The sequence below is a fragment of the Zeus faber genome (assembly GCF_960531495.2).
Source record: "Zeus faber genome assembly, chromosome: 6".
NCBI lineage: Eukaryota > Metazoa > Chordata > Actinopteri > Zeiformes > Zeidae > Zeus > Zeus faber.
Window position 1 is genome coordinate 17141281 of NC_137201.1, and position 27148 is coordinate 17168428.

At 43.5% G+C, this 27148-nt stretch overlaps 3 protein-coding genes across 3 annotated transcripts; 1 reads left to right on the forward strand and 2 right to left on the reverse strand.

The window, feature by feature from the left end:
- Nucleotides 1–1011: 1011 nt before the first annotated feature.
- On the reverse strand, nucleotides 1012–10379 carry ube2na (ubiquitin-conjugating enzyme E2Na). The gene is made up of 4 exons (XM_080003064.1): nucleotides 10142–10379; nucleotides 2528–2774; nucleotides 2045–2185; nucleotides 1012–1786 (listed from the first exon to the last, which is right to left on the reverse strand). The coding sequence occupies exons 1-4, from the start codon at nucleotides 10169–10171 to the stop codon at nucleotides 1740–1742; spliced, it is 465 nt and encodes a 154-aa protein (XP_079859190.1). The 5' UTR covers nucleotides 10172–10379; the 3' UTR covers nucleotides 1012–1739.
- Nucleotides 9655–14816, forward strand: c1qtnf13 (C1q and TNF related 13). Its single transcript, XM_080003063.1, has 3 exons — nucleotides 9655–9687; nucleotides 11467–11732; nucleotides 13076–14816. Exons 2-3 carry the CDS (start codon nucleotides 11504–11506, stop codon nucleotides 14164–14166), a joined length of 1320 nt encoding a protein of 439 aa, XP_079859189.1. The 5' UTR covers nucleotides 9655–9687; nucleotides 11467–11503; the 3' UTR covers nucleotides 14167–14816.
- A 519-nt stretch (nucleotides 14817–15335) lies between these two features.
- Nucleotides 15336–23311, reverse strand: nr1h4 (nuclear receptor subfamily 1, group H, member 4; the record flags this gene model as incomplete). The annotated part of the gene is made up of 9 exons (XM_080002119.1): nucleotides 15336–15574; nucleotides 15777–15890; nucleotides 17289–17435; nucleotides 17681–17780; nucleotides 17880–17978; nucleotides 18893–19035; nucleotides 20224–20364; nucleotides 21501–21893; nucleotides 23215–23311. The coding sequence occupies 9 exons, from the start codon at nucleotides 23309–23311 to the stop codon at nucleotides 15336–15338; spliced, it is 1473 nt and encodes a 490-aa protein (XP_079858245.1).
- Nucleotides 23312–27148: the final 3837 nt, after the last annotated feature.

Below are 27148 nucleotides of genomic sequence, written 5' to 3' on the forward strand. Positions count from 1 at the left end.
TGCCTCATTCTCCAAATGACTCGTTCTGCAGCCGGTTGATCAGAAAAGGCTCCTTACCTTTCATATTTAACTATGAGCTCAACTAATGTAAGGCCTGTTCTAGGACACAAGGGTGAATTCATTCATACAAACATCATTTTTGATAAGGACGCCAAAGACGGTCTCCCCATGGTGGACAGGGATAATAGCTGGTGCGATGCACATTTACTATCAGGAAGAGGATAGAACTCATATCCGCACAAATGAAAAAAAAAAAGTTATATTAAATAGTTCTACCATCTACTTCCGAAACAGCTTCAGGATCCGTGCTGATTTTCAACGCAGCATAAAAGATGAATTGTAGAGCCTTGCAAGACCGGGGGAGAAAGTGGGCATTTCATTCTCACTTCCCTCTCCCATAAAGGTACCGACCATGTTTAAAACGTGAGCTCAGAGTCACACGGCCACACATCGGCAATGTATCCCACCCCAAAGAAATTAAATAACAGCTATTTCTTATTAATCAACAGATTTTATTTACAGAAAACAAAACGTATGCAGGGGGACTGTTTCCACAGCACTCTGAAAGCAGAAAACATTTCCTCCCCAGATGAACGGAAAGAATGAATTTACAAACAGCGAATTTTAATACAGACATTCCAATCAAAGATCAGTGGGCGAATGATGAGACGCAGCGCCTTCACTGATCTCATGGAGTTTGATCCTGCAAAAACCTGGTACCTCTTGACAAGTCGTTCCCTCAAACCCCCATCGCCGGCCTCATGCGCAAATAATCGGGGGGGAAAAGTCGACGGCCGAAATGCAAGCGTTTTCCTGAAACGAATGTCACGGGGAGGAAGAAAACCCTAGAGCTCTAGCTAGCCTGCGATGATGGACAGAGAAGGCAAACATAATTAGTCAGGTAAGAGCGGGAGAGATACAAATGTAATAGAAGACCAGATATGGTAACAAAACATAGATATCCTAAAACAACCTCCACCCTACAAACCCCACCCCCCACCCACCCTTTTTGCCAAAAGCCTCACACTGATCACAAGCCTAGATAAGGTCTACACGGACAGCATTTGCAGAAATCAATATGATAGAGGCGGGCTCAGTTTCGTTTCCACGTCATGTTACTTTGTCTTCAGCGCTGAAGATTAAATTAAAAAGGAGGAGAGCTGGGACGGCTGTCGTTTCCCGCTGCGATCCGTCAGCACCAAAAACCGCGTTGCGACTCTCGCGGCGCATCTACAAAAGGGGCAAGTAAGCCGCTGCCTTTTTTCCATTTACAAATGGCCTCGCGAGAAAATAAAAGTAAAAAGTAAAAAAAGGTATACCATACTCATAAGACCCTCCCACCCCCACCCCGTCCCCGCCGTTAAGAAAAAGTGGGAAATGGACACGTCACAGTCTTCCATAAACAAGATCGCTGAAGCAGGGGACAGCGGAAGCCTCCCCAATTCCAAGGACAAAGAGAGCCAGGCGAGTATATCTAAAATGCTTGACAGCAGTGAATTTGAACAAAAAAAACAGTCGCTTTTCTGGTGTGCATTTAAATCACCAATTATCAGCAGTTGTCTTTTTTTTTTTCTTTTCTTTTTTTTTTTTTTCCTTTACAGTATATTCCTTAATGTTTGTTTTATAATGAAGACGGTGTCCTTTGAACACAAATGGAGAAGGGAGAGGTCTTGGCAGAACATAAGGAGCTGTGTTCACACTCGACTTCCATTTTATTTATTTTGCCCGCTAACGCCGCTCTACACCTCGATGTCGTTCCGAGCGTAAAGCCGGGTCCAACTCCTCGCTGCAAAAAAAACAAACAAAAATACACAAAGCAAAGTGGATGGATTAAGCAGAAGAAAACACAGATGACACGTCGAGATTATTCACACGCTTCATTATCCATGGTGTACTAATAAGACGTGATGTCGTATTACTACCGAAAATATAAGGATTCAGTGATCAACCGCAAAATCGAAAAATACACCGGGAAACAGGAAGGAGGTGAGCGGTGTCTTCATGACTTTTCTGAGCCTGGATGCTCAAAATGAACACATCTCACCTGTCTCTATGGCTTGAGCTTCATTGGTTTTCCACTGCTCCGCAACGTCGTTTGCTAAGGGATCATCGGGGTTGGGTGCACTTAGTAATGCCTGGATTGATAGCAGCACTGTACGGATCTGCAGGGCCGGAGACCACTTATCTGCAAAACAGGGGATGCAGAGGACACTGAGGGAGTGGAAAGCGAATGCGACTTCAAAACAAGTCGGGCCGTAAAGGAAGACGGGAATAAAACTTTCCATCCGGGTACGCTGCAGCAGTGGCGCGTCGCTTGGGTGAGTTCAAAGGTGGAAAGTCCGTAGGCCTTTTGAGCAACATTAAACTGGCAAACCCTCCATTACGTTATAACATCACAGAAAGAATTACCTTCACCACAAAAAAAAAACATCACGTCACAACCCCAAACATAAATCAGGAGCAAATTGGTGGCACAGGGGGAGCGGTGTGTCAACAAAAATATTAGTAAGCGATTTTTGTATCTTACCTTTCAAAATGTCTAGACATATTCTCCCTAGTTTGTCTACATTGGGGTGATATATTTTGGTCATGAAGCGTACTTTCGGAGCTGCCATTGGGTATTCTTCGGGGAGAAAAAGTTCAAGTTTAAACGTGCCCCCCTCGAAAGGCGAGTCCTGCGGCCCTGCAATGACCACGTGGAAGTAGCGAGCGTTCCCCTCGTCCGGCTCCGCCCTGATGCCTGGGACAGGCTCCGCAAGCAAACGCTGGGTCTCCTGGGAAACACACACACACACACACACACACACACACACACACACACACACACACACACACACACACACACACACACACACACACACACACACACACACACACACACACACACACACACACACACACACGTTAGGAGGAAGGCAGGTTATGCCGACTCACAAACGGCAAATGGCTCTTTCTGAATGCTACGGGGAGCGGAGGGGAGGCACCACGGCAAAACGTGACGATAGGTTTCTATGGTGTTGTACAAAGACTAAACAACTACATTATTTTTAGTTGTAAAAATAATTTACTTAGAACTAAAATCATGTTAGTACTGGATGTAGCTATAAAAATGCAGCTTTTTACTGCAAACTTAAATTAATGTTGAATTCCCTCCAAAACATAGTCATTAACTTTAGTTAGTTAACTTTACACAAGCAGGCTATACATCATATTCATCTCCAAGCAGGTTCGACAATGGATTATTTTGCATTATGGATATTGTTATGCGGCTTCGAGAGAGAGCGTATCTATAGAGATGTTTTTCCTGGTAGTTCAGTGATCATTTAACTGAGTGATCAATGGTTGATCACCTGGTTTCCACCGGCAATAGAAGCCCTTCTTTTATTAATTATTCATATTTAATTATATTATTATATAAGTAATAACCTGGAGCTGCAACTTCACCGGAACAACTGCGCCACCACCACGTCCAGAGCCTACATCTGCTTCCAAGCAGCCTTCATGCAATTAATAAATAGAACAAAACAACTTTCATATAAAGCCACGGTTTTTATTTAATCCATTTAAGTGCGATATTCCAGCGAAAACGTCCGTCACTACAGCGCAAAATCTCTGGCAGCTGCAGCAGACATGCATAGTAGAGTCGGCCCCTTGCTTTCTCCACCCCTGTAAGGTAGCCACGTCACATCCGGCTGTAGCCGTTGGGGAGGATGGCAAAATGTAAAAAAATATTCTTCCTCCAACGCGTTCCATGTGAAATTAGCATTAGTTTGGGCTTTGGTATGGTAGGTACCTGATACATTAAATTATTTTATATGAAGAAAAACACTTAAAGTTGCTAAAAAAATATATACCTAAGATCATACAATACAAGAAGGAAAGTATGCAACATCCAGTTATTTATTCTGTTCTGCATCCACCTAACCTACCGTTCTACCTATTAGGTACACCCGTACAAACCAACTCTAACACACCAGCTCAGCCATAAAATTTGCTTAACATTGCCTATTGTGTTCAGGATTTTTTACGCTGTCATAGAAGTGTTAATTTAATTATGTTTTACCATAATTGGTGGCGGTGGTGTTGTACTTAGCTGCTTTATATTCACACGTGTTTCTAATATTTTGTCCTCCTCATGTATGTCAATAGGGAGGACAAAAAAATTCCGTGCCAACAGACTGACACCCCGCCTGAACCGCCCACCCTGCAAGACGCCCGCCCTGCCCTACCCTCTTGTGGCAAGTCGGCAGGGCCCCAATGCCCGTCAACGCCCTGAGCAAGGGCGAGGCCTGCCCTACTGCAACCAGCCAGACACCCCATCCAGCCACGAGCCCCGAGCACGTAGCCAAGTGTGCTCAGCACCGCGAGGCCACCGGATATGTAGGCCCTCCACCACCCACGGCACTCGCTGCAGGGCAGCCACGCAGCGGGAGCAAAGGCCGACAGCCGCCTCCCGTAACCCAACCCACAGCACGACAGCAAGCAGCCTCCAAGGGGCCCCTGAAGGCACCCGGCGGCACTCTCCACAGCCCCACCGGGTTGCAGCATCCAGCCATCTAGCACCAGACGCAAGTCTCCAGGACCTGAACTCAGCCAGCAGGGGGCCCATCCAGTCGCCCCCTGGTTAACCAGACCTCCACATCAACCCACCAGCGCCCTGCCACCCCGGAAGTCCCCAGTGCTCAATGTGTGCTGTTGGCAATTGCAGTTAAAATTGTGGGGTGTGGGGGTGCGAGTCCTCCAAGCATGTTCAACCGAATATGACTATGAATATGCACGCCCCCAGCCCCGCAAACCCTGGTCTGGTGAAGTGTCGCTATCATGAGTGATATTAACATTCACATTATTTTTTGTGAATTTTTTATGTGGCCAATATCAGATTCCAGTGTGAACTGGTCACGGTCCTGAACTGACCCGCATGCGCAGAATTAACAAAGATGTCACGTGGAAGTAAACATGGCGGGCAAATCCGTGGTTGTCGGCGGTGTGGGACCTGCAACTGGGCTCAAACTAGCAGGTGAAATCTTTGAGTCCAGACAGGGGCACGGTGCTTTTTTGTTGTTTCGTGCTGCTTAATGGTGGTGGGTGGCCGTGGTGCACCCCGCACTGCCCACCAGTCCTGAAGTCTGGGGCGGAATTCCGAGTTTGTTCTCAAAACACAGGGCTACTTTTTTTGCATGACCCTAATTGTATTTTATTGTATATGTATTTAATGTATTTATTTTCCTCCATGACTAACAGGGAGACACTCCAACACACCACAAGCTTTTTGTGCCATGAGTTCCATGAGTGATAATAAGAAGGTTGGGAACCCCTGCTCTAAAGTGACGTAAAAGTTGCATGAATTCCAATTAGATTGTTCAGACTGAGGTCACACTGCAATAAATCAGACCTGTATCAGATTAAGGACCACATATGAAAGGCTACGTTCACACTGCAAGCCTTAGTGCTCAATTTGGATTTATTGCTCAAATCCGATTTTTTTGTTTGGCTGTTCACATTAGGGTTGCCGAGGTTATGGGTGTTACAGTGTTCAGGCATACACCGATTACATTACTTGCCCACTACCGCCACCGTCATTCTTTTAGTAGAATTTCATTAATTTAGAGCCGAGCCCCCACCCTCCAAATAAAACAACTAAAAACAGTGTGGGAATGGGGTACGGAGCAACAGGGCTCGACTCGTAGACTTGTTAAGATTATTTTCTGTGCATAACGTATGGAGGGTCGATCGGGTAGAGAGTCACAGAGAAAGTGTCCCCATTACGCACGGTTTCATTCCATACAGACTCGTTTTGTTCCGTAAGGAACGTAAAACGAAATAACCATTTTAAAATACATCACATTAGGCCCAATTGTGCCCCATCGCTCCTAACTTATGTGTGTGTACCCTCCACACACCCACTTTTGTATATTAAATTAGTAAATAAAAATCAGATGGAAATGTTTCCACATCGTGATGTACTTCCTCCTGCTGTTGTGGTGGTGGTGCTGTTGCTCTGTCAATGTGCTGCTACTTTAATGAGGCGGAAACACTGGTGTTATGAAACCTGTTATGAAACCTGTTGCTGCTCTAAGGCAGCTCTTGTGATTCCAGACAGACCCTGAACTCTCCAAGACTGAGGATAAAAACAAAATCTGGTAGGATAAGAAAGCTGAGAACAGAGCTTAGCTGATATTGCGCCATCACTGTGCTTATTCTTGTTGCCTTTGGAAGTTGAATGCACTGGGGGGGGGGGGGGGGGGGGGGGACAACAATAAGCCTCATCCTTACCTAGATTTGAAGGTCAGTTTTCTGTTCTTAATTTATTTCCTAATAACAGAAGGCATGGGATTTTGTCAATAGACTTTCAGGTGTTATTACTGCAACACCAGTATTCATAATTGTAGTTCATTGTGTGCTTGGCTTTTTTTCCCTTCACATGGAGGTTGGGTAGCTTGTGCTGCTGCGGTCAGTCACAGCTGAATATCCAAACAGTCTACTCTGTGCAGCGCATTAGACGTGACACTTGGCCAGCCATCACGCCACAGCAGACCATTACTTCCATTCTCATCAACAACTGCAGCCGTCTACTATCAGCACCGTTACAGCCAAGTGATCTGCAGATACACACAGTCTGACGGGGGAGCAGGCCCCTGATATGACAAGAGGTATGCAAACAGAGTTACCAGCACAGAGATATTTTAATAGGGTGTGAATCCACATCAGTGTGACACTGATGCCATTGTGTGAACCACAAATATGGTTGTAAACCATTGACTTGACTACGAAGAGAATATTTCGGTCAACATCCCATTTATAACTTTTCAAAATGAGGTAAAGCTAAACAATTAATTATTACAATAAGGCCTTGACTTTTTTGTAACCGAATTGCAATACAAAAGAAATCTACCAAAAGCAAATTTACCACCAACGTGTATGTCCCCTCTCACTTTTTCCATTAACATTAGGATAAAGCAAAGATTATGAAAGAACCTACATAAAAAATAATGCTGAACAACAGTCCAGTCTTTCCAGTTTCTCTAAATGCAGTTGGGAGCAGGATTCCTGAAATGCTTCAGATAGCCCACAGACAAAACCATGCAGTGAAAACACAGACAAGAGAGGGGCTCCCAGTCCCAGTCGCACGCTTAGAGGGCTCAGCCGCTGTGCCTGTGAAGACCAGTTCCCAGCCTGCCCACCGTTTCCCACCACTTTTAATCTATAGCTGACCCACTGTACGATTAACAGGTTAATCCATCTGTAAAACCCATGGTTTCACCACTAGCTAGTAATAACATAAACATTTCTTAATAAGATTCAGCCAGTCCTTTTTGTATATTTTTAAAAGGGATCCTCAGTAGTTCATGATGTTTATCCTTATCCATTTACACACCTGCTTTGGAATCAAGTGTTTGCGCGTGCGCACGCACGCACGCACGCACGCACGCACGCACACGCACACACACAACTTTTGAATGGACATTTATGGAAATGTACGGTCCAGTTTATGCATGGAGCTTGGAAAAATAGAGCTGAGGTGTGAAAAAACATGAGGGGTTTGGGAGCCTCGCAGCATGACGCGAGGCACTTGATTTCTTCTAGTTGCTTGCCTGACGGCTTGAATTGCAACAGTGATTAACATGGCACCGTATAAGAAGTGTTGACGTGCCGCTGACGTGACACTTTTGGTGTGAATTGGGGGTTAGGATTAAAATAGAAATCAATCATCAGTTAACATCACAGGCAAGTAGAACATAGTGATAACGTAAAAGATTCTGGAGCATCATTTTAATATTGATATACTGTATGGTCCATATCTGACAGTAAAGTAATTAATCTCATTTGCTCACTTTAAAGAATAACACACCTTTAATTGAGTTTTACCAACTAAATAATTCAGTTACACATGACGGCAAAACAGTGATAAGAGCAGCCTGTAAACCATGCCAATTCCTCCGAAGAGCTTGTCTACGTTTTGTAGTCTATTGAAATGTCAGTGATGAGTTTTTGTTTTGTTTTTTTATTGTGAGAAATGATTTAGTCCAAACTTCCATAACTGTCTATATTACAGTTATGGATATAACAATGAGAGTAGGATAAACTAGTATTGGTAAACAGTGTGTTATATTATTGAATGGTGCCAACGGTGAAGTTTAAATATTAATCTTTTTGATGAGGAGCCCCTGGAAACTCTTGAAGGTCCCCTGGTGGCCCCCAGACCCCATAGTTGGGAACCACTGTGCGAGCCTATAGTATTGAATAGATTAATAGATTGTGCATGCGTGGGCTTTTGAGATTACTTATACTTTCGGGGCACTTGGAATTTAAGACGCTGGTGATCTCCTAAAAGGCTGTGCATCGAACTGCTCCTCCATTTCTCCCATTACTGGCCAGGTTCCAGACTGACTCGTTCACGCCTTCACCTTGCAGGCCACCTCGCTCCTCCGCTGCTACATGGTCTCAAGGGTTGTTCATCCCAGTCGGGACTCTTCTCTTAGCTCCTTCAGGCACTCCAATGGTGAAATGACCCCCCAATCCCACCCTTCTTTCCCCGTTTCCCTTGCATTACAATAAAACTAAAAAACAAACTCTCTTACTCTTCTAGCACTGGGTGTTTCCAGAGAATGTTTAGCTGACTGTGACATACAGTTCGTTTGATACTGTGGCAAATGTACTTATTGTAAGTCGCTTTGGACAAAAGCATCAGCAAAATGACCATGTAATGAATAACACAGAATGTATTAAAAAAAACAATTATAGTATACCCAGTAACTTTGTGATGACACCATGAATCACTATCTGGATGAGGGAAGTAACAGCTGTACATTACATCTAATGGTCAGATCAGCAAGGGAATTTCATAACAATGTCACCCTGGACTCTGTTGAGGAGGTGGCCAGCTCCCACCCCTTACACAACGGCACCGTGACAAAGCAGTGACGCTCCTTCAGCAACAGACTTAGACAACTGCGTGCTTAAAGGAGCGCTCTCGGACGTATTTTCTGCTGCAATAATACGACTCCTCTTCTGGCTAGTTTGACCTGGGTGATCTGAGTCACACAGGCATCTGCCTTTGTGACTCAGATCACCCAGTATGGCCAAAGATTAAAACACTAATCTTTGGCTATACTGTATATGTTGCTATACTGTATATGTGATATTGTTATAACATTGTTTTCCACCCTGTTACACACACACCATAGGTAAAGCTTTTATTCTATATATGTATGCAATCTTGAGCCGTTTAGTAGTTTAGTTTAGTGTGTGTGAATTGTCGATGGAGAGGTTTATTGTAATTGTTTTGGTTTATTGTATATTGCCAAAAAATTAAATTTTTGTTTGTTGTTTTGTTTGTTTGCCCTGCCGTTTGATGTATTGCATACTGCCATCTTTGGTTAATTTTGAGGTTAATATTATATATATCTATATATATATATAGATATATATATAGATATATAGATATATATATATAGATAGATAGATATATATAGCCAATATTTTCTATTTTCAATTCTCATATTATTGTTATCGTCTATTGTTTTGATGTGATCTGCTCCAACGCTGCCATTTCCTTCCGGGGTTGTATAAAGTACCCATATACATATCCATTCCTCTATGTTCAACTTGAGAAGACTTAACCGAAGCAAATAATTGCAGCGAGGCACCAGTAGACTTCGTCGGCGGGATGGAATCGCGTTTTTAAAGGTAACAAGATAACAACTGAACGTTTAGATGTTCATCCTTGCGTGACACTGCTGGTTGATCAGTGTCACGGCCCACACAGCCCCAAGGCCTTGCGGAGAAGTCTGCAGTAGCACTTTGTGTTTCTACTCAATTAATGCCTTTATTCTAATCATGAACCTCGTCTTAAAAAAGAGACTGGGGGGTCAGCGCTAGTGTAAAACAGTGTTATTTCAGATGGACACTGCCCGCGGATCGCACCTTGAGCCTTCCTGTCCGCGGAGGGAGTGGATGTTAGCGACGGCTAGCTAGCGTTAGCATGCTAGCTGGGAACCTCCTAACTATCGATTGAAATAAGCCGGTGTGGCGGTGAGCGGTGCGCAATAATCGCGCATGACGACAAGAAGCCTTCCCCTCGCCCCGTCAAAATAAAAAAAAAAATCAATAGTGCCGCAGTTCAAGACGGTGTAAGCATTACCTTGGTGATCCTACGGGGCAGAATTGCCATCTTGTCTCTCGCGGGGTTTAGCTGTGGCTCTCCGTGCGCCTTCTTCACTCCGTCGGCATTGACAGCGGCAGACGCGACTTCCGGTCTGCTACGTCATCCTCCCCGACACCGGAGGCCCGGGACCCGGTTCCGAGCTCGCCGAGAAAACGTTGTTAAGAGTTCGATTTGTGATGGTATTTATGTTTGTGTTCCACCGGTTGCACTGCATCTCGCCCGCTCTGTTTGTCTGATCTCATCGGCCTGAGCGGGCACACGGCGACACGTGGTGTCGCACCAACCGACCGAGGCGAGTTAGAAGTAAACAACAACAACAACATACAACAACAACAACAACAACAACATACAACAACAACAACAACATACAACAACAACATCAGACAACAACAAACAACATCATCAGACAACAACAACAACAACAACAACAACAACATACAACAACAACATCAGACAACAACAAACAACATCATCAGACAACAACAACATACAACAACATCAGACAACAACAAACAACATCATTAGACAACAACAACATACAGGAACAAACAACAACAACATACAACAACAACAACATCAGATGGCAACAAACAACATCATCAGACAACAACAACACACAACAACAACATCAGACAAAAACAAACAACATCATCAGACAACAACATACAACATCATTAGACAACAACAACATACAGCAACAAACAACAACAACATACAACAACAACAGCAACAACAGACAACAAACAACATCATTAAACAACAACAACATACAGCAACAAACAACAACAACATCAGACAACAACAAACAACATCATTAAACAACAACAACATACAGCAACAAACAACAACATCAGACAACAACAAACAACATCATTAAACAACAACAACATACAGCAACAAACAACAACAACATCAGACAACAACAAACAACATCATTAAACAACAACAACATACAGCAACAAACAACAACATCAGACAACAAACAACATCATTAAACAACAACAACATACAGCAACAAACAACAACAACATCAGACAACAACAAACAACATCATTAAACAACAACAACATACAGCAACAAACAACAACATCAGACAACAACAAACAACATCATTAGACAACAACAACATACAGCAACAAACTACAACAACAACAACATACAACAACAACAGCAACAACAGACAAAACAACAACAATCAACAACAACAGCAGACAAAACAACCACCACAAACAATAACAACAGACAAAACAACAACAACGACAACAGCACTAACAAACGACGAAACAATCCTTTTAAACAAGGGAAAAGGACGGTGAGGCGGCGGGAGTCAGGGTGGGCATGTCGCGCAGGACGGGGCCGCCTCGCTCCTCTCCGGGTCACGGCGGCCCCGCAGATGCCGTGGGAGGCCGGAGCCCCTCCCAGACCAGACCCCCGCAGACAGGAGGCGTCCACGCGTGGCCGCTTAGAGCAGCAGCAGCAGCAGCAGCGCAGAGTCACAGGCGCCGCAGGGAGGAAGGAGTCCAGCCGACCGCAGACATGCAACCCCTGCACCGACACCGACCAACCGGTACGTTTCACTTTTGTTTTATTCCGTCCAAGATCAAGCCTCGGAGAATACATTGAAGTTATATCGATTACATGAGTGTTGGGTGATAATGATTTGTTTGTGTGCGTTTTTTAATCACAGGACACGGGACTAGAGTTATAGTATAATATAGTGTATATTACATCATGTTAACCACAGATGATCTCCTATTCCAATAAACAAAGAGAGTATGTTAGAGTTCACAATACATTTGAACGTCTTTTGTCATTTTGTTACATACCAAGTGTGCATAACGGTGTAAAACCTCATGTACACTTGGTATTGGCACTGCTGGCCTGCTGCTCTAACAAATGAATAACTTGTTCGAGCTGATTAACTATCATTGCCGCGTAGTGAAATATGTGCGTTACAGGCCACAGGTGAAAAGAACCAGGTTGAAATCCAAGTCTGTAATTACAGTCCATGTTGCTTTCCCTCATGTTTCCTCTCATTTAGTGACAATCATTCATAAAACCGTTTAAAACATCCATTAGTCCCCCGGCGGCATTCTAGAACTCTGATTTGTCAGAGTCCTATTTCATCAGGACCCAGCACCTTACATGTATATAAAAAAAAATGCAAGTACAATAAAAATGTGTGTATTGTGTTTGTATACGAGGGCTAAAATATGTATATACTTTTTTATCAAATAAATATAAATAATTTGTCATAAATTTCACATGTTCAAACAATATTCTATAGAAAAAACAACAACCCCATATTATATATATTACATATGTATATGAATTTTATTTTGAAATGCTATACGTTCTTTTTCACAATCCCAAATAATAAGTAATACTGTTAATGACCACAGTGCCCGACAATATTTATTTAAAAAATAGACAACACTCTGGGTTTATATTTTTAAAATGTGTACTAAGATTTGTCAAAAAAAACCTCTTCTCTTCTGCCCGACCTCACCAACGCTCGGAAAATGTCCATTGTTCTTGCACACAGGAACAGATGAACCAGCAGCTAATCTAGTCCAGTCTCTCAGTGCACATAGAGAACAGACAATATCAGCTGAATTAGGGGGGCTGTTGCGTGTTAAATTTAAGTTCTAACAAAGCTGAGACAAATTTCCTCAGTCAGTTCTGGTACTCAACCAACACGTGTGGCTTTGGCATTAGGCCTGTTCGAGGTATTAGTGAAGGGCACAATTCACATAAAATAATTCATGCTTTTGATAAACAGTATGAATGGATTTATTTCTGGACAAAACCTACTTTACAATTGCCCGGTCAAATTTAAGAACGAAAATAAATGATCGGAAGGCCCGATTGACTGATGCTAGGTCTTTAATTTTTCTTTCAATCCTCCAGGTGATGTGCCTCAGTGGAGCAGCCCTTGGTACCTGGCTTATCTATTCAGTATGATCATCAGTTTGGGGTCAGTCACACCCCTGCACGTCCCCTCGCTGACCACCGGCCTGCGATCAGCATTCTCTGCTACGCGAACCAACAGTGTGGTGGGGGGCAGCCAGAAAGCAGTGACCTTCAACAGGCTCCTGGTCAACATGGGAGGCGACTTTGACCCGGGCACGGGTCACTTCCGCTGCAGGATCCCCGGAGCGTACTACTTCTCCTACTCCATGGGAAAGTATCCCAAAAAGATGCTGTCTGTGATACTTGTAAAGAACGGGGAGGAGGTGCAAACTATTGCCTACGATGACTATCGCAAGAAAGGAAGGAAAGTCCAAAGCCAAAGCATAATGATTAGTCTGAAGGCGATGGACACGGTGTGGTTGCTCCTACAGGAAAGTCCCCAGTACGCCCTGTACAGCAACTCAGGTCCCTACGTCACCTTCTCCGGCTACCTGGTCTACCCCGACGCTTCTGCGACCGGCTACATCAACAACCACCTGTCCCCACCAGGGCTGTCCTACCCCGACTGCCTGCCGCAGGGAGACCCCCAGCACAACTGGAACCGAGGCCAGGCCCTCGAGCAGCCGCGCTCGGCCTTCTCGGTGGCGCGGACGTCCACGGCCCTGGGCCAGAGCGGCAGGCACCAGGACAAGCTGCCGCTGACCTTCGACGTGGAGTACGTCAACATCGGGGGCCATTTCAATAAATCGTCAGGGTTGTTCACCTGCCGCTACCCCGGGGCTTATTACTTTGCGTTCACGGTGGGGAAGCACCCTCGCAGGGCCGTGTCCGTGAAGCTGATGACGGGCAGCGGAGAGGTGCAGGCCATGGTGTTCGACGAGGACACGTCCAAGCGCAGGGAGATGCAGAGCCAGAGCTTGCTGCTGTCCCTGCACCCGGGGGACAACGTGTGGCTGTACAGCCAGCAGGACGAGCGCTACGCCGTCTACAGTAACCAGGGGAGGTACACCACCTTCACCGGCTTCCTGGTGTACCCTGACACAGAGCCGCACGCCAGAAACCCCACCAAAAGCACCAAAAGGTTCTAACAGAGTAACTGTACGCATAAATAAAACAAAAGACCAAAAAAAAAAAAAAAAAAAAAGTCAGTAGGTGCTTTGCTTGCGTAGAGTGAGCATGATTATAATCCTTTAAATGAATGGACAACGTACTTCATGAGCCGCCGCTGTGTTTTGTTAAATTAATCCACAAGATGGAGCTGTTTGTCTATTCTTGTTGTATTTCTTAGAAGGCCTAAGGACACAATCTTCAGCAACAAACCATTTGTATATCATGACTTTTATTTGAAAAACAACTATATTTCTTGTGTAAAGTGATTCATACAAAGGAATTGCATGTTATATAAATATTGTATAGCTACTTTTGTTACTAGTTATAAGAAATCGGATTTAGCTCTAACAATTATATTTCTAATTGTATGTTATGTTTACTGCAAAATGTTCTCAGTTATTAAAGTAGAGATATCAAGTGTCTTTTTCCAGTGTATTTGACATATTTGACATTGTGAGTTGGTTTTTTTTATTGAAAAACCAATTGTTCTGTAGTTCTGTAGTCCTATTTCTTCAGTATAGTTTATACTACATTTTATTGAGATAAAACCATTTAAGCAGGGTAATAGACAATAAAGAATGAGGGAGATATGTTTGGATTTGGATATTTTTTTCCCCCCCAAAGTATTTGAGGCATAATTAAATACTACTATCTGTGTAAAATTAAGAAATACGGTAGGGAGTCAATACCCTGCCAATAGTCTTCTACTGTGCAGTTTAAGAGCTGATTTCAATGCTGTCCTGATTTATAATATTTTATTTTTAAGATCTGTCATAGTATGAGCTACTCAATAAAAATATTATAAAATATTATCCCTAAATCCTAGTCGAAATAATTGCCTGCCCCAATATATATATATATATATATCATCAGAAATCAAGCCCTTGGTATAATAAAAAAAAACGATATTTGTCAACTATATGTTAAACAAGCCAATACATAAAATATATTGTTGTAGTTTAAGTTAGTTTAGTTTAAGTTTGGCAACTCAGATGGAAGTCCTGCACAGTCATGATATACACTATAGGACGCAAATTGTCTGAGATCCTAACATATGTATCCGGGAAAATGCAACGTGGGCCGCAAAATTGTCGACTTTGAATTAACAAATCCAAAATCAACCTCTCGCCGCCTCTCCTTCGCTGTGTCACTGCACGTCCCAGATCTCACAGAGCAGCGGCGTGAACTTGTGGTCGCTGGTCTTCCACGACGTCAGCATCTCCGCGTGGTGGTGGTTCAGCGTTCTCAGCTCGGTGAGCCGGCCCAACAGGCGGGCAAAATGCTGCGGCTCCAGCGGGTGGCGGAGGGAGCACACCCTCCTGAGCACGTCCAGCATGGGCTCCTGGAGCTTCTCCACGGCGTGCGGATCCTTCACGTAAGGCCTGTCTGCAGAGGGAAGAGCATTCAGGCAAATACCTCGAGGTCGCCCGGTTGAAAGCTACAGTATGGGTTAATGATTAACGATTTGTCCATTCCTTATAACTAGTCATTGTAGCATATCACATTGAATATACAGTACTTAGAGGCTGATTGAGGAAACATGAAATACAAGCCTAGTGCCATAGTTGCCTTAACACTTGTGACTGACCTGGTGTTAGGATGGTTATGGCCGTAAGAAGAGCTTGTTCTTCCTGCATCATCTGCAGTTCACCTATACTTTTGTAGAAGGTGAACATGGGTGTGATGTATTCCTCTGATATACCTGTAATATGATACATTTGTAGAGAACTGGCATTAGATTCGATTTCATTCATTTTTCATGCATGCCCTTAACTGTAGGAAGGTGTGAGGCCATGAAGCAACGTCCCAAATTCTGGCCTTATTGGCAAATGAAGATGAGGAACAGTACAATACACACACACACACACACACACACACACACACACAAATAAATGAATATGAGTATAGTATGATATTAGCGGTTTAAAAATAATCCAGTCAGTCAGATAGTCACAGTCAAACCCCCTCTTCTTGGGAAAAGAATATGGTTCCATGATGGAAATATTACAAAATGCATTTCTATCAAGTGTTTTTAAAGGAGTCTTCTTTAGTTCATCGTTTTTATTTTTTTTGCAAGTGTGTAACAGCTCCCCCTTCAAACCAGCGGGTGCCTGCCTGCTCCAGCCCGTCAGCGAGCACCCGGAACCTTCAGAAATGCCAGTGTGGCTCAGCGGCAGAAGCGAAGACAATAGTACCCTTGATGTCTCGATAAGGAAGAATAGCCTCTCAGACAGCTTTGCTCCCTGTTCTCCCGCTCTGGCCTTTTGCGTGAATATCTCTCATCCCCACCATTCACGCTGGATCCCTGGAAAAAGGGACCCGGTGACGTGAGCGGGCAGACACATACACACACACACACACACTCGCACACACACGCACCCACGCACGCACGCACACACACACACACACACACACACACACACACACACACACACACACACACACACACACACACCATCTCGGCCGCTGTCAATTTAAATGTCCAGCCTGGCCTGTCACAATGGCTTCTCAAACATGGCAGCTCCGTCGACAAAGCTCAGTGACATGATGCTGCTAAACAATAACACTATGCGTATGGCTAAGTATAAGTTATTGTTATTTTTATGTCCCTCTATAGAGTGACATCTGAGTTTGGGAGACAATTAATAACCTCTTCCCTATACAAGGCACATATGGAAGCAATGCGCATGCCGAGACACCCGCCTGATTGGAATGAAATCTTACCCAGTCAAGGTCGGCTTGCATGTGTAACCTACACCTAGCGAGGGATCAACAGGTCGGCCGCACATCTCCCAGCTGCATCACACACAGTGGCTGGATCCATTATTCATAGCAGACCTACCTAGACCTTGCTGCTCGGCTTCAGACTGACTTTCAGTGTCGTCGTAGGCCCCGGTACAGTTTGTGCATGTGTACTGTATGGAGTGACCAAAGGCCCGTAAAAGGTCATGAGCAGGGTCTCCAAAAATGACCTGATGTCCTTTCTTAGTACTGTGGTATTTGATGATACAACATCCTTCACGCTGTAGCTTCCATACCAGTCTGGGTCGCAGGATCACACGGAGGCTCCGTGAATCGTACATCGTTCCGGTTGACTTACCGCTCTTGCGTATCCTTCCCTCCAGCAGTTCTGTGTGTCCGTGAGGCATTTTTTGAGTAAAGACCTGAGCCGAGCGCAGGAACATGGCCTCCACGGCCGAGCCCTTCAGCAGGGCGATCTGATCCTCGTGGTCCAGAGTTAGGAACCCTGAAAAAAAGTTGTGAGTTCTCGGTTACGGCACGCCAGGCCAATAGATCAAGTTCTACCGCTGGACTGCACTGATGCTCTTTTCACTGATTCCCTCCTAATATAACTGAGTCATTGAGTCTAATGCATAGTAGTCAGTCAATACACTATAGTAACACTACATCTTATGCTGTTATGACCATAATGTCTTGTTTGATGCAGTAACATCTGATCTATTCCGAAAGAAGTATGCTTAAATACTATACCTGGAATATTTTTTGTGAACTCCACTAGAACTTGAACATGACTTGTTGCCATTTCTGTCAAAAGGAGAAAGTTTTCCTCTGCATTGAATTGCTCTTGTAGCTATGGAGAAGACAATGGCGAGAATCAGGCTGGACTTGTTGCAAAGGCTTTAATTTTTCAATTGCTGTAGTCATTTGTTGGAATTTTGTTGCAACATACCAGTTTTTTGGCCATGTCTGGAGGAATTCGATGTTTGTTGTATGCGTCTACTACGAAATTCAAGAGTGTCTGCTGCTCTTGAGTGAGCTCAACCTTTCCCTGGGGGGGGGGGGGGGGGGAAATAACAACAGATTGTTTGAAGAGCCGATGATGAAATGATGATGAATGATGTATCCTCTTGAAATGATGAAGGCAGCTGATGAAATATGGATGTGTATGAGTGTAAACCATATGTGAGGGAATGTCATGGAGCTTAAAATTTTGGTTAAAATGATTAGTCATGTAAGTCACTCACAAATATGTTCTATTGGTTGATTGGCAATCTATTGGTTTTATCATCTCTGGCCTAACACATAACAAGTAAAATGACAATTGAACCGTGGGGTCACTTGATATGATACGTTGTAGGACATGATACAGACTGATACATTGATTTTTGATTGATATATATTTTTTCTACAAGCCGAGCAAGCCCTAGCTGATGTGATACTCAAATTCACGCGAAACAGTTTACTAATATGCAATGTGGAATATTTGCAGTTTGTCGGAAATTAACTGTCAGTTTTTAAAATACAGCAAGAAATATTCTTAATCAGCCTCAGTCTGTTGCTTATAGTCTTGAATGTGAATTTTAACGCGTAGAATGAGTGATCATGGAAAGGGAAAAAGAAGAACATTTGTCACACACCCTCTAATTGCTGTTGTTGCGAGAATTTGGGGACCTAAAAACACGGGTCATATGTCAAAAAGGGTTGAGAAGCCCTGTTCTAAGAACTACATGACGCTCTTTGTCTCCTTTTTTGAAGCATCTTTCTGGTTGGGAAACCCGCACAGAGTTTATCTGAAAAAATGTATAACCTTTCCATTTGAAGTGTCTTTGAAAACAATCGTCACAAGTGATCATTGCCGACCCTTTGTCAAACTCGGGTGCACATCGTACCCGTAGCTGCTACTTTATATTTCCTGTGTTTTTTATTTTTTAATTTTTTTGGCTTCAGAGAGGCCGCTCTCACCATGGACAGCTTTGTTGTGGAAGAGACCTGTTTGCCGTCGCTGTGCTCGGCCACCTCCGTCTCATCGCCGGTGGATCTCCCGGGGGAGGCCTTGGTGCTCTTCCTCAGCCTTTTGGATTTACACTGGATCTCTGTCAGCAGGCCTGTGAGCAGCCATGAAGGTTCCACTTTGTGAGTTAAACACCTCCCTACTCCCTTATTCAACAGTGATTACAACCACACAACATATATCGTTTGATCTATGATCCCATTTGTACTGTGAAATACAAAAGAAAAGTATTTTTAATGAATTTAAAATCCTAAACTGAAAAAAATATGTATATATTTTTCTCTCTTTCTCTCTCTTTTACTCTCATTTTCATTCCTTAAAAAGCAGCTGTTTTTTAGAGCGTATTTAATTTTTTATTTTTTTTACCAAAGTCAGCAGGGAGGTAGAAAATGGGGGAAATAAAAAAACAATAAAATGAATAATAATAAAAAAAAGATTCATGATAAAAGAACCCCGTTGCAATATTCATAACAAATTTCCTGCACCAAATTACGAGCAATTCCTCTGCTAATCTCCAACTAATAGCTTCAAATCAACCAAATATCAAGACTTGCTCAGTGGGATGAGAATCAAGAACAACAAATGAATAAATTATGTTATTTTCTTTCCAGCGTCTGCCTTTTTAAAAATTTTTTTTTTTTACCTTAGCCATTTGATGAATTACTCAGTATTTCTCGGAAGCATGGCATGGAGCAACCTTTATTTTTTTTTACTGTTCTTGCGACCTTAAACAATATAAAACATAGGGTACTGTTTTCACCGTACCGCTTCGCTCCCACAACAAAAGCCAGCCTTTTCTATTGTTCGGTGTTTGACGTACGTCCCCCAACAGTGAAATGGAGCCGGGCGCGTCAGAACAGAGGACGGGTGCAAGCGCCACATTAGTGCATCGCAGCGGTACATGGGTACTGTATACACGTTCACGTATACGGTATACTGTCTTGCATTGCCTTGTATTACATTGATAAGGCTTTTTTTTTTTTTTTTTTTACATTACTTGTCTGTATTTCTGATTGTGTTAATCGCTGCATCGACCACTGCCAAGACTAATTCCTTCTGGTTTCTGATTCTCCATATAAGTATCAAAAGACACTCCTCTGTTAAAATAAATGACAATTTATTTTGTGGTCTAGAATCCAACTATGCTTCAGGGTGCTCTAAAGCAGGCAAGAAGACAGCCCCGGACCGCTTTTTTCTTTTTTAATTCTTTGTGTTCCCCAATGAATCATTTTAATATTAGGATTATTCCGGAAATCCGCATACCGCAGGTCGCGATACTCACACTCTGCCAGCATGCCCATCTCCTTGCATTTCCTCAGTCGACATTCTTGGCATTTTCGCCGCATGTACATGTCCATCTCGCAGTTCCCTCCACTTTTGCATTTGTACACGGCATTTTTGGTGATGCTCCGTCTGAAGAAGCCTGAGCCCGGGTGGAAAATAAACAAAAAAAAAAATGTTAAGGATATATGCTGAGAAAATGCAATGCTATTTTTTTATGATTCTTAGTAACAAACACTGAAATGGCCAAGATTTTAATCCCTGGCGCTGACTGCAGCGTGTGGTTTTTGGTTTATATGGCTATAATGTATTTAGGGATGGGCGGGGCAGCTAAGGTGAGTTGTGTTGGGTCACACATGGAGCAGAATAACTTCCCAGCGGTTATTAAACATTCTGACACGGAACGTTAAGTATAATGGACATGCATGCGTTAATGTGGAGAGAGCTCGTGTTCCCCTTGTGCAGAAAGCTGAGAGGGAACCCAATCTGGCAGCTGGACAAGGGCGCGTGGGCCCTTTTGGACCGAACCTATTGTGGGCGGCAGAGGAACAACCTGCCACAAGCTCAATGTGGAATTTCATTTCGTCGGTTTTGGTGAGAGTCCGAGGACGTCTTTAAAACAGGACCAAAAAAAAACAATTATCAGATGTAGCTTCTTGGTTGGCATCCAAGTCCGGTTTTACTGGCCGATTAACCGCAGTATACAGAAGTACGGCCATCGTAGAACGTGATGGAAATCCTAATTGGCTCTGGCAACAGCTTACGAATTGTCTGTCGCAGCAGCACTTTGCTTCGTCAAATGTTCCTCACAGCCGAATCGCTCCGCAGCCAGGCCCCGGGCGTAATGACAATTAGTGTGAAAATGCCTTATTGATGTTCGCGCGTTCGATCGCTAACAAGATTTAATGAACACGTCTCACTATCCGCCGCTGTTGGCTGCAACCATGTCGATTTCTCAGTCGCTGCGCGGAGCCGAGTGACGAAAAATGGTTTTCTCGCCTTGTTTTGGAAGTATTTCTTATTTTCTGAAAAGCTTCTCCGTCGTGTACTAACAATCATATGGAAGTAACTGACGAAGCTGGTTCTTCTTTACAGGCGACATCGTTCGGATGTATTATTATTATTGACAATCCAATATTATTCATAATATTTTAGTCCATCATACCATCAACGCAGGATCGGCAAATTCATTTTAACCGTCCCCCCCCGCCCCCCAGACCCCCATCCCAGGTGGTGTATTTTCCATGGCATCAGGTCGATACGGGTCCCTCCTCTCACCTTTGCACCCCTCGCAGGTGAGGGCGTTGTAGTGGTACCCGGAGGCCTTGTCCCCGCATACCACGCACAGCTCCTGGCCCTTCACCCGCCCCACTTGGGCTGCGTGCCGAATCCTCTTGCAGATGATGGGCACGCCGGCGGACGCCTCCTCCTCCTCCTCCTCCTCCATCTCGGCGTCGTAGCTGATCTCTGGCTCTCCCTTCCGGAGCTCGTACATCCCGGCGTGGGAGTACCACTCGTCCCCGCTGTACGGCGGGTAGTAGCTCTGGCCGGAGTAGTACGGCGGGGAGGACACGGCCGCCTCCATGGACGGGTACTGCAAGCCGGCGTAGCCGCCGAAGGGCAGGACGTCCGAGTCCTGTAGCAGAGGACTCCCCTGGTCGGCCAGAATATCTGAGGGGGGAACCGACAGGAGAGCGCTGACATCAAAACCGGCTCCGGAGGTTTCCATTAAAAGCTCCTCGGCCTCAGATGGCGGCGCAGCCGTGGGTGTTCGCCTACAAAACGTCCATTTGTACGTACGAAGAATTTTCCTCGATAAAACTGCGGCATCATAGTTAAATAATAACCGAAGAAATGATAATTAAACTAGTAATTAAACTAAAGTGAGAAGGAATAATAATTCCTGTAATTATGATGGGAACAATGTATTGTGTCTGAACTGTGCACTGTTATACAGTATTTCATTATACATATAATATAAGCTATATATAGTACAGGTATATAAATGTGTAAGTAATGTAAGTATATATGTGTTAATATATTAATCATACTGATAATACAAACCATACTATACTAATAATGATGATAAAGCAATAACATTGTATTTAAAAACCCAAGACAAACCCACAAAACAATAAAGGACGCACACGAATACACATCAGACTACATTATTTTACCGTACAACATTTAAATATGACAAAGAGAAGGACAGAAAGCAAAACAGCAGAGTACAGCATAGTATACTCAAGAAAAAAATGTAGTTTAGTGTAAACCCATGAATGATTAACAACTGACATTCACAGAGCACACAGGCCCTGTTGAAATTACATGTAGAATCTCTGCAATGTTTACCTTTGTTTAGAATAAATTGCGCGGCGTCAATCAAACAAGCAGATTTAAAACTTTTGGTTTTACTGGTCGGCGCTGATACCGTCACTGTTTTTCAACGACGTAAGCGGAATCATGAACACATGTATTTCCACATTTAACGTACGGCGAAAAGGATCGAACAAACTGGGGTTTCAAACGTGTGAAATCGGCCAGAATCCTTCAGCCGTTTCTGAACAGAAGCAACGTAAAACATTGAATCCCCGTCAGTCAAAGTGACCGGGATACGCATGGCGACGCCGGCACGTTGCGTTGCACTGACCTCCCGCAGCCTTGCTGTGGACCATGGCCATCCCAGGGCGCTCCGCCGCACGGAGTTCGGTTCTGAGGCCTGTTCTCGGCTCCGGCAGCCCCTCTCACCCTGAGTTTTACTTTCCTGCCTCTAGTTATACATGCACCCTGCCTTCCCTGCTCGTAAACGCACTGGAACAGTAGTCGCAGACCGGAGCGACTTGCCACTTGCTTGAGAAGCGCCGGGGGGGGGGGGGGCAAAGGTTGTCGCAGGTACTCATTAACCTGGGCTGTCACATTTTTTCGACATCCTTTTTTAAAAGTATTCCTTGTGACGGTGTTAGAAAAACAACAACAACAAAAAAAACCTTACCGAAGAAATGTGCGCCCTCGGACAGGGAGAAACCATCGCTGTGTGGGATCTGCAACGACCCCACGGCGTTGATGTCTGGACCCACCCACTCGTTCATCCAGGGGCTTTGCGCGGGGACCGGCTCCGTGTCAGCGGGACACACCGGCGGCAGCAGGTCTCAGTGTTGCTCTGCGGGAACGCTGTCGCTCCCGCGTGTTCACAGAGGGGTCTCGTGGCATTCAAGGCCAAGGTCGACGCAGGCTTTATTGTAGGTGAGCGTAAATATGTGTTGTAAGTCAAGTCAATGACGAAAGTCAAGGGCGAGGACAACGGGACAAAATAAAAAATAAAACACTTTTTCCACAACGCCGAGGAGGCGAAGGGGATAAAATCTCATTTTTAAAACACAATTATTTTCATTCACAATTCATCACAATCACGGCAGCATTTCAGAACTCACTGCAAACCGTGGGACGGACAGCTGGACTAACCTGTGAGCTCCAGGCTAATCTGCCAGCTGACTTATCCACATTACACTTACATTAGGATAGAATACTAGTTCCATTCTCAGCCGATCAGAAGCTGCGATCATTTTACGAGCGAAGGGCCACACTATCAAGTCAGGACCTTTAGAATGAGATAATTTGACTCTACATCACACACTTGACAGCTCAGACATAGGTATGTGACTGTGGCTGGCACATGAGTGTATGTGTGTGTGTGTGTGTGTGTGTGTGTGTGTGTGTGTGTGTGTGTGTGTGTGTATGACATTTTGTTAGTTTCCAGTCTTCCTTAACATAATTTATCTCTTTATAGTTTATTATTTGGGTTCTATTTCATGTCAGCTTTAGGACCTTTAGCTTTGGACATTCATCTATCTGCGTCACTATTTACCTCGTATAGGACCGTATATTTAATTTTTGGAGCTTATAATTTTCAGAATTTTTTTATTTCCATCTTTTTTAAATTGTATTTTATTTTTGGTTATTTAAGGTTATATCTGTTATATATCATTAAGTTTTGTCTATATTGGCAGATTATCTATACAACATATGCACTGGTTATGTAATTAATGTTATTTGATCCTCTGTTCATTTGGACAAATTGATTATGTCATACATAATTGTGTCATAAATAATATGTTATACAGTTTAGAACATTTTAAATGTTAATCCTCGAGTGCATAAGGCCAACCTTTATTTTAACCATTCTAATAGAATAATACCAGCAATAATGGAAACAAGGCCTCACAGAACTCTCTCAGTAAAACAACCTGTGTGTGAAACCGTGGTTCTATATACAGTAAGTCACTACCCAATAAATCTCATCCATTACATTTTTTTTTATTGTTTTAAATTAACTCTAGTTTAATTTCCCACGAGACGGAAGAGCTACCCACAGGGACTCTTCTTTCTTTCAACCCACACACCAGTAAAAGCCCCCCACCACCACCACCACCGCCACTGGCCCCCGGTTCTCCATCCTTACCTTAAATCTTCCAGCAGATTTCTCTTTAGGTGCTGTGTGTGTGTGTGTGTGTGTGTGTGTGTGTGTGTGTGTGTGTGTGTGTGTGTGTGTTTGTGTGTGTGTGTGTGTGTGTGTGTGTGTGTGTGTATGTGTGTGTATGTGTGTGTGTGTATGTGTGTGTGTGTGTGTGTGTGTGTGCGTGTGTGTGTGTGTGTGGGTGGGTATGTCCAGGTAAAAATCTTCAACTTGTGTGTTATAAATAATCCAGCTCGAGGGTTATGAGGACCATCCACAGCTGAAGCTGCTCTGTGTGTGTGTGTGTGTGTGTGTGTGTGTGTGTGTGTGTGTGTGTGTGTGTGTGTGTGTGTGTGTATCTGTTTTCCAGCAGGACTGTGTGTGACTAGCGGGGGTCAGGGAGAAAGCGATGGTGGTTATTAATTAAACTATCGGCGAACATACCCCACCCAGGCCGACCATCACTCCCTTCAAAATCCCTTCTTTATCAGGTCAAGAGATGAGACAGCTGTTGAATCCTCGGACACACCAGAAATCCCTCCCACGTACCGCACATCCCATCGTTCCCATTTCACATTCATCCAGTGCCACGTCACGTCAACAATGTCACATACAAGCCAAACAAATGAAAATGCCTCCACCGCTCTGGTCATTTTACCTGCCAATGTTAATTCATTTTCAGGAATTTTCGGTATCGATGAGTTATATAACAGGAATGTAACGTGCAACAAGTCCACCACAGATATCCAGTGTTGTGACTGGTTTTTTTTTTGTTTTTTTTCCCGTTTGAAGTGGCTTGAGTCCCATTTGGCAATCGCCACCGTCCGTCCTTGATCAGTTATTTTATCACCGCACTCGTTTCTAGATGCGTATCAGTCTAGTGTGTGTGTGTGTGTCGTTATATTATCCTTCAATATAACAACCTTGTCGTTTTTTCACTCTAAGCGGGAACCACGTAATGTGAATCAACCTATACATCTTTGAAATATCTTTAATGTACCCACAAAAAAAAAAACGGAGCTTAATCATTGACAGGCTGTTGCTCCATCTGAAGAGGCCGTTCTGAGTCAACAGACGGTCCCTCCGAAATAAACAGAACCTTTGCCATTGGCCGCCGCCTGTTTGTGGACCGTGCGCTGCAGAGGCATGGGAAGAAGGAGAGAGTTGGAGAGGTCTCTGCAAAGGAACTCCATCAAAATCATTTACACATTTAGTTGTAGTTTTTAATCCAGAGTAGATGCACTTTCTTCATCGTATGCTTAATAGCTTAGAATAATAGGTTAATAATGAAGGGTGTCATTCAGCAGGATGTTATTCTGTTAAATTTGTTATAAGTTATCCATGCAATATATTATTTTATACTATATTATTGTTGTAATGGAAAGCAAATTGGATTTTTCCCCTTGGATTTTTTTTTGTGTTTGATGGAAATATAAAGTGGAAAGTTGCATAATCATCCACAAATGTAAAGACAGACAATACAAATACATGGATAACATGACGTATAATCTTTTGCAGACACCACCCCAGGTCAATTCACCATGAAACAAAACCTGGAATATGTCGATACGTTTTTGGTCATGTACATTTCTTCGGCTCTTTAAGGGACGTGGAAACTCTTCCTAATTATCTTTCCAATGTGAGAAGAAAAAGAAAGCGGTGGTTGGATAAAGGCAGATAAGACAAAGGATGTTTACCATGTGGTGATGGGAAGCAGAGCAGTCCGTGATGTTTTTAACAACTCTCGATGACTAATTTAAGCCCGACAATGTAAGCAATCCATGGCGGAAACAGACCTTTTTGGTAAAAATGGTTTTGTGGGGATAACAAGTGCCTGGGTAAAATAAAGAGCAGAGAGAGGTTGTCGGTTATTCATGAGTTTGACTGGGAATCCATGTTTATTTTTAGACCATATAGACAGATTTTCTTTTTGCCCAAAACACAGAGGGGGAATCATTTTCCTCGTATTACTTGTATAGTAGATTGAAATGTGGAAACAGCTGTGAACGCAAAATAAATACTAAAATCATAACTTACTACTGTATATAATTGTACATGAAAAGGCCTGGAAAAGCGATTTCTTTTAGCTGACAGGTCAATGTCTCATTCTCTTTATCTCAACGCATGCTTCATTAAAGCAACAGACAAACTGCACTTGAATAATTAATGCGGCAAGTGAAAAATTCAGCATAAACATGAGTCGGGTGGAGAAATGAGGTTGGAAACAACCTCAAATAATTTATAACCTTGAATGAATCAAGTACTTTGGAAACCGCCGAGGTGTTCAGGGAGCTCCCAGTTCCCCAGCACAGAAGAGGTACACGATGCACTGGCAACGGTCAAAGTAAATGGCAAAATCAATTGTAAATCGATTTGATTTTACTCTGAGGCTACATTTTCATGACAGGTCTGGCGGGACCTGGTTCCGATTGGACAACTGCTCACATTATAAACAGAACCAACAACAACAAAA

Bases quoted from the DNA above. Each gene is read 5' to 3' on its own strand.
- c1qtnf13 (XM_080003063.1), top strand. From the start codon at position 11,504: ATGTCGCGCAGGACGGGGCCGCCTCGCTCCTCTCCGGGTCACGGCGGC. The intron at 11,733-13,075 runs GTACGTTTCACT...TCAATCCTCCAG, and splicing joins GCACCGACACCGACCAACCG to GTGATGTGCCTCAGTGGAGC.
- ube2na (XM_080003064.1), bottom strand. From the start codon at position 10,171: ATGGCAATTCTGCCCCGTAGGATCACCAAG. The intron at 2,775-10,141 runs GTAATGCTTACA...TGTGTTTCCCAG, and splicing joins TGCCCCGTAGGATCACCAAG to GAGACCCAGCGTTTGCTTGC. The intron at 2,186-2,527 runs GTAAGATACAAA...CCTGTTTTGCAG, and splicing joins ATGTCTAGACATTTTGAAAG to ATAAGTGGTCTCCGGCCCTG.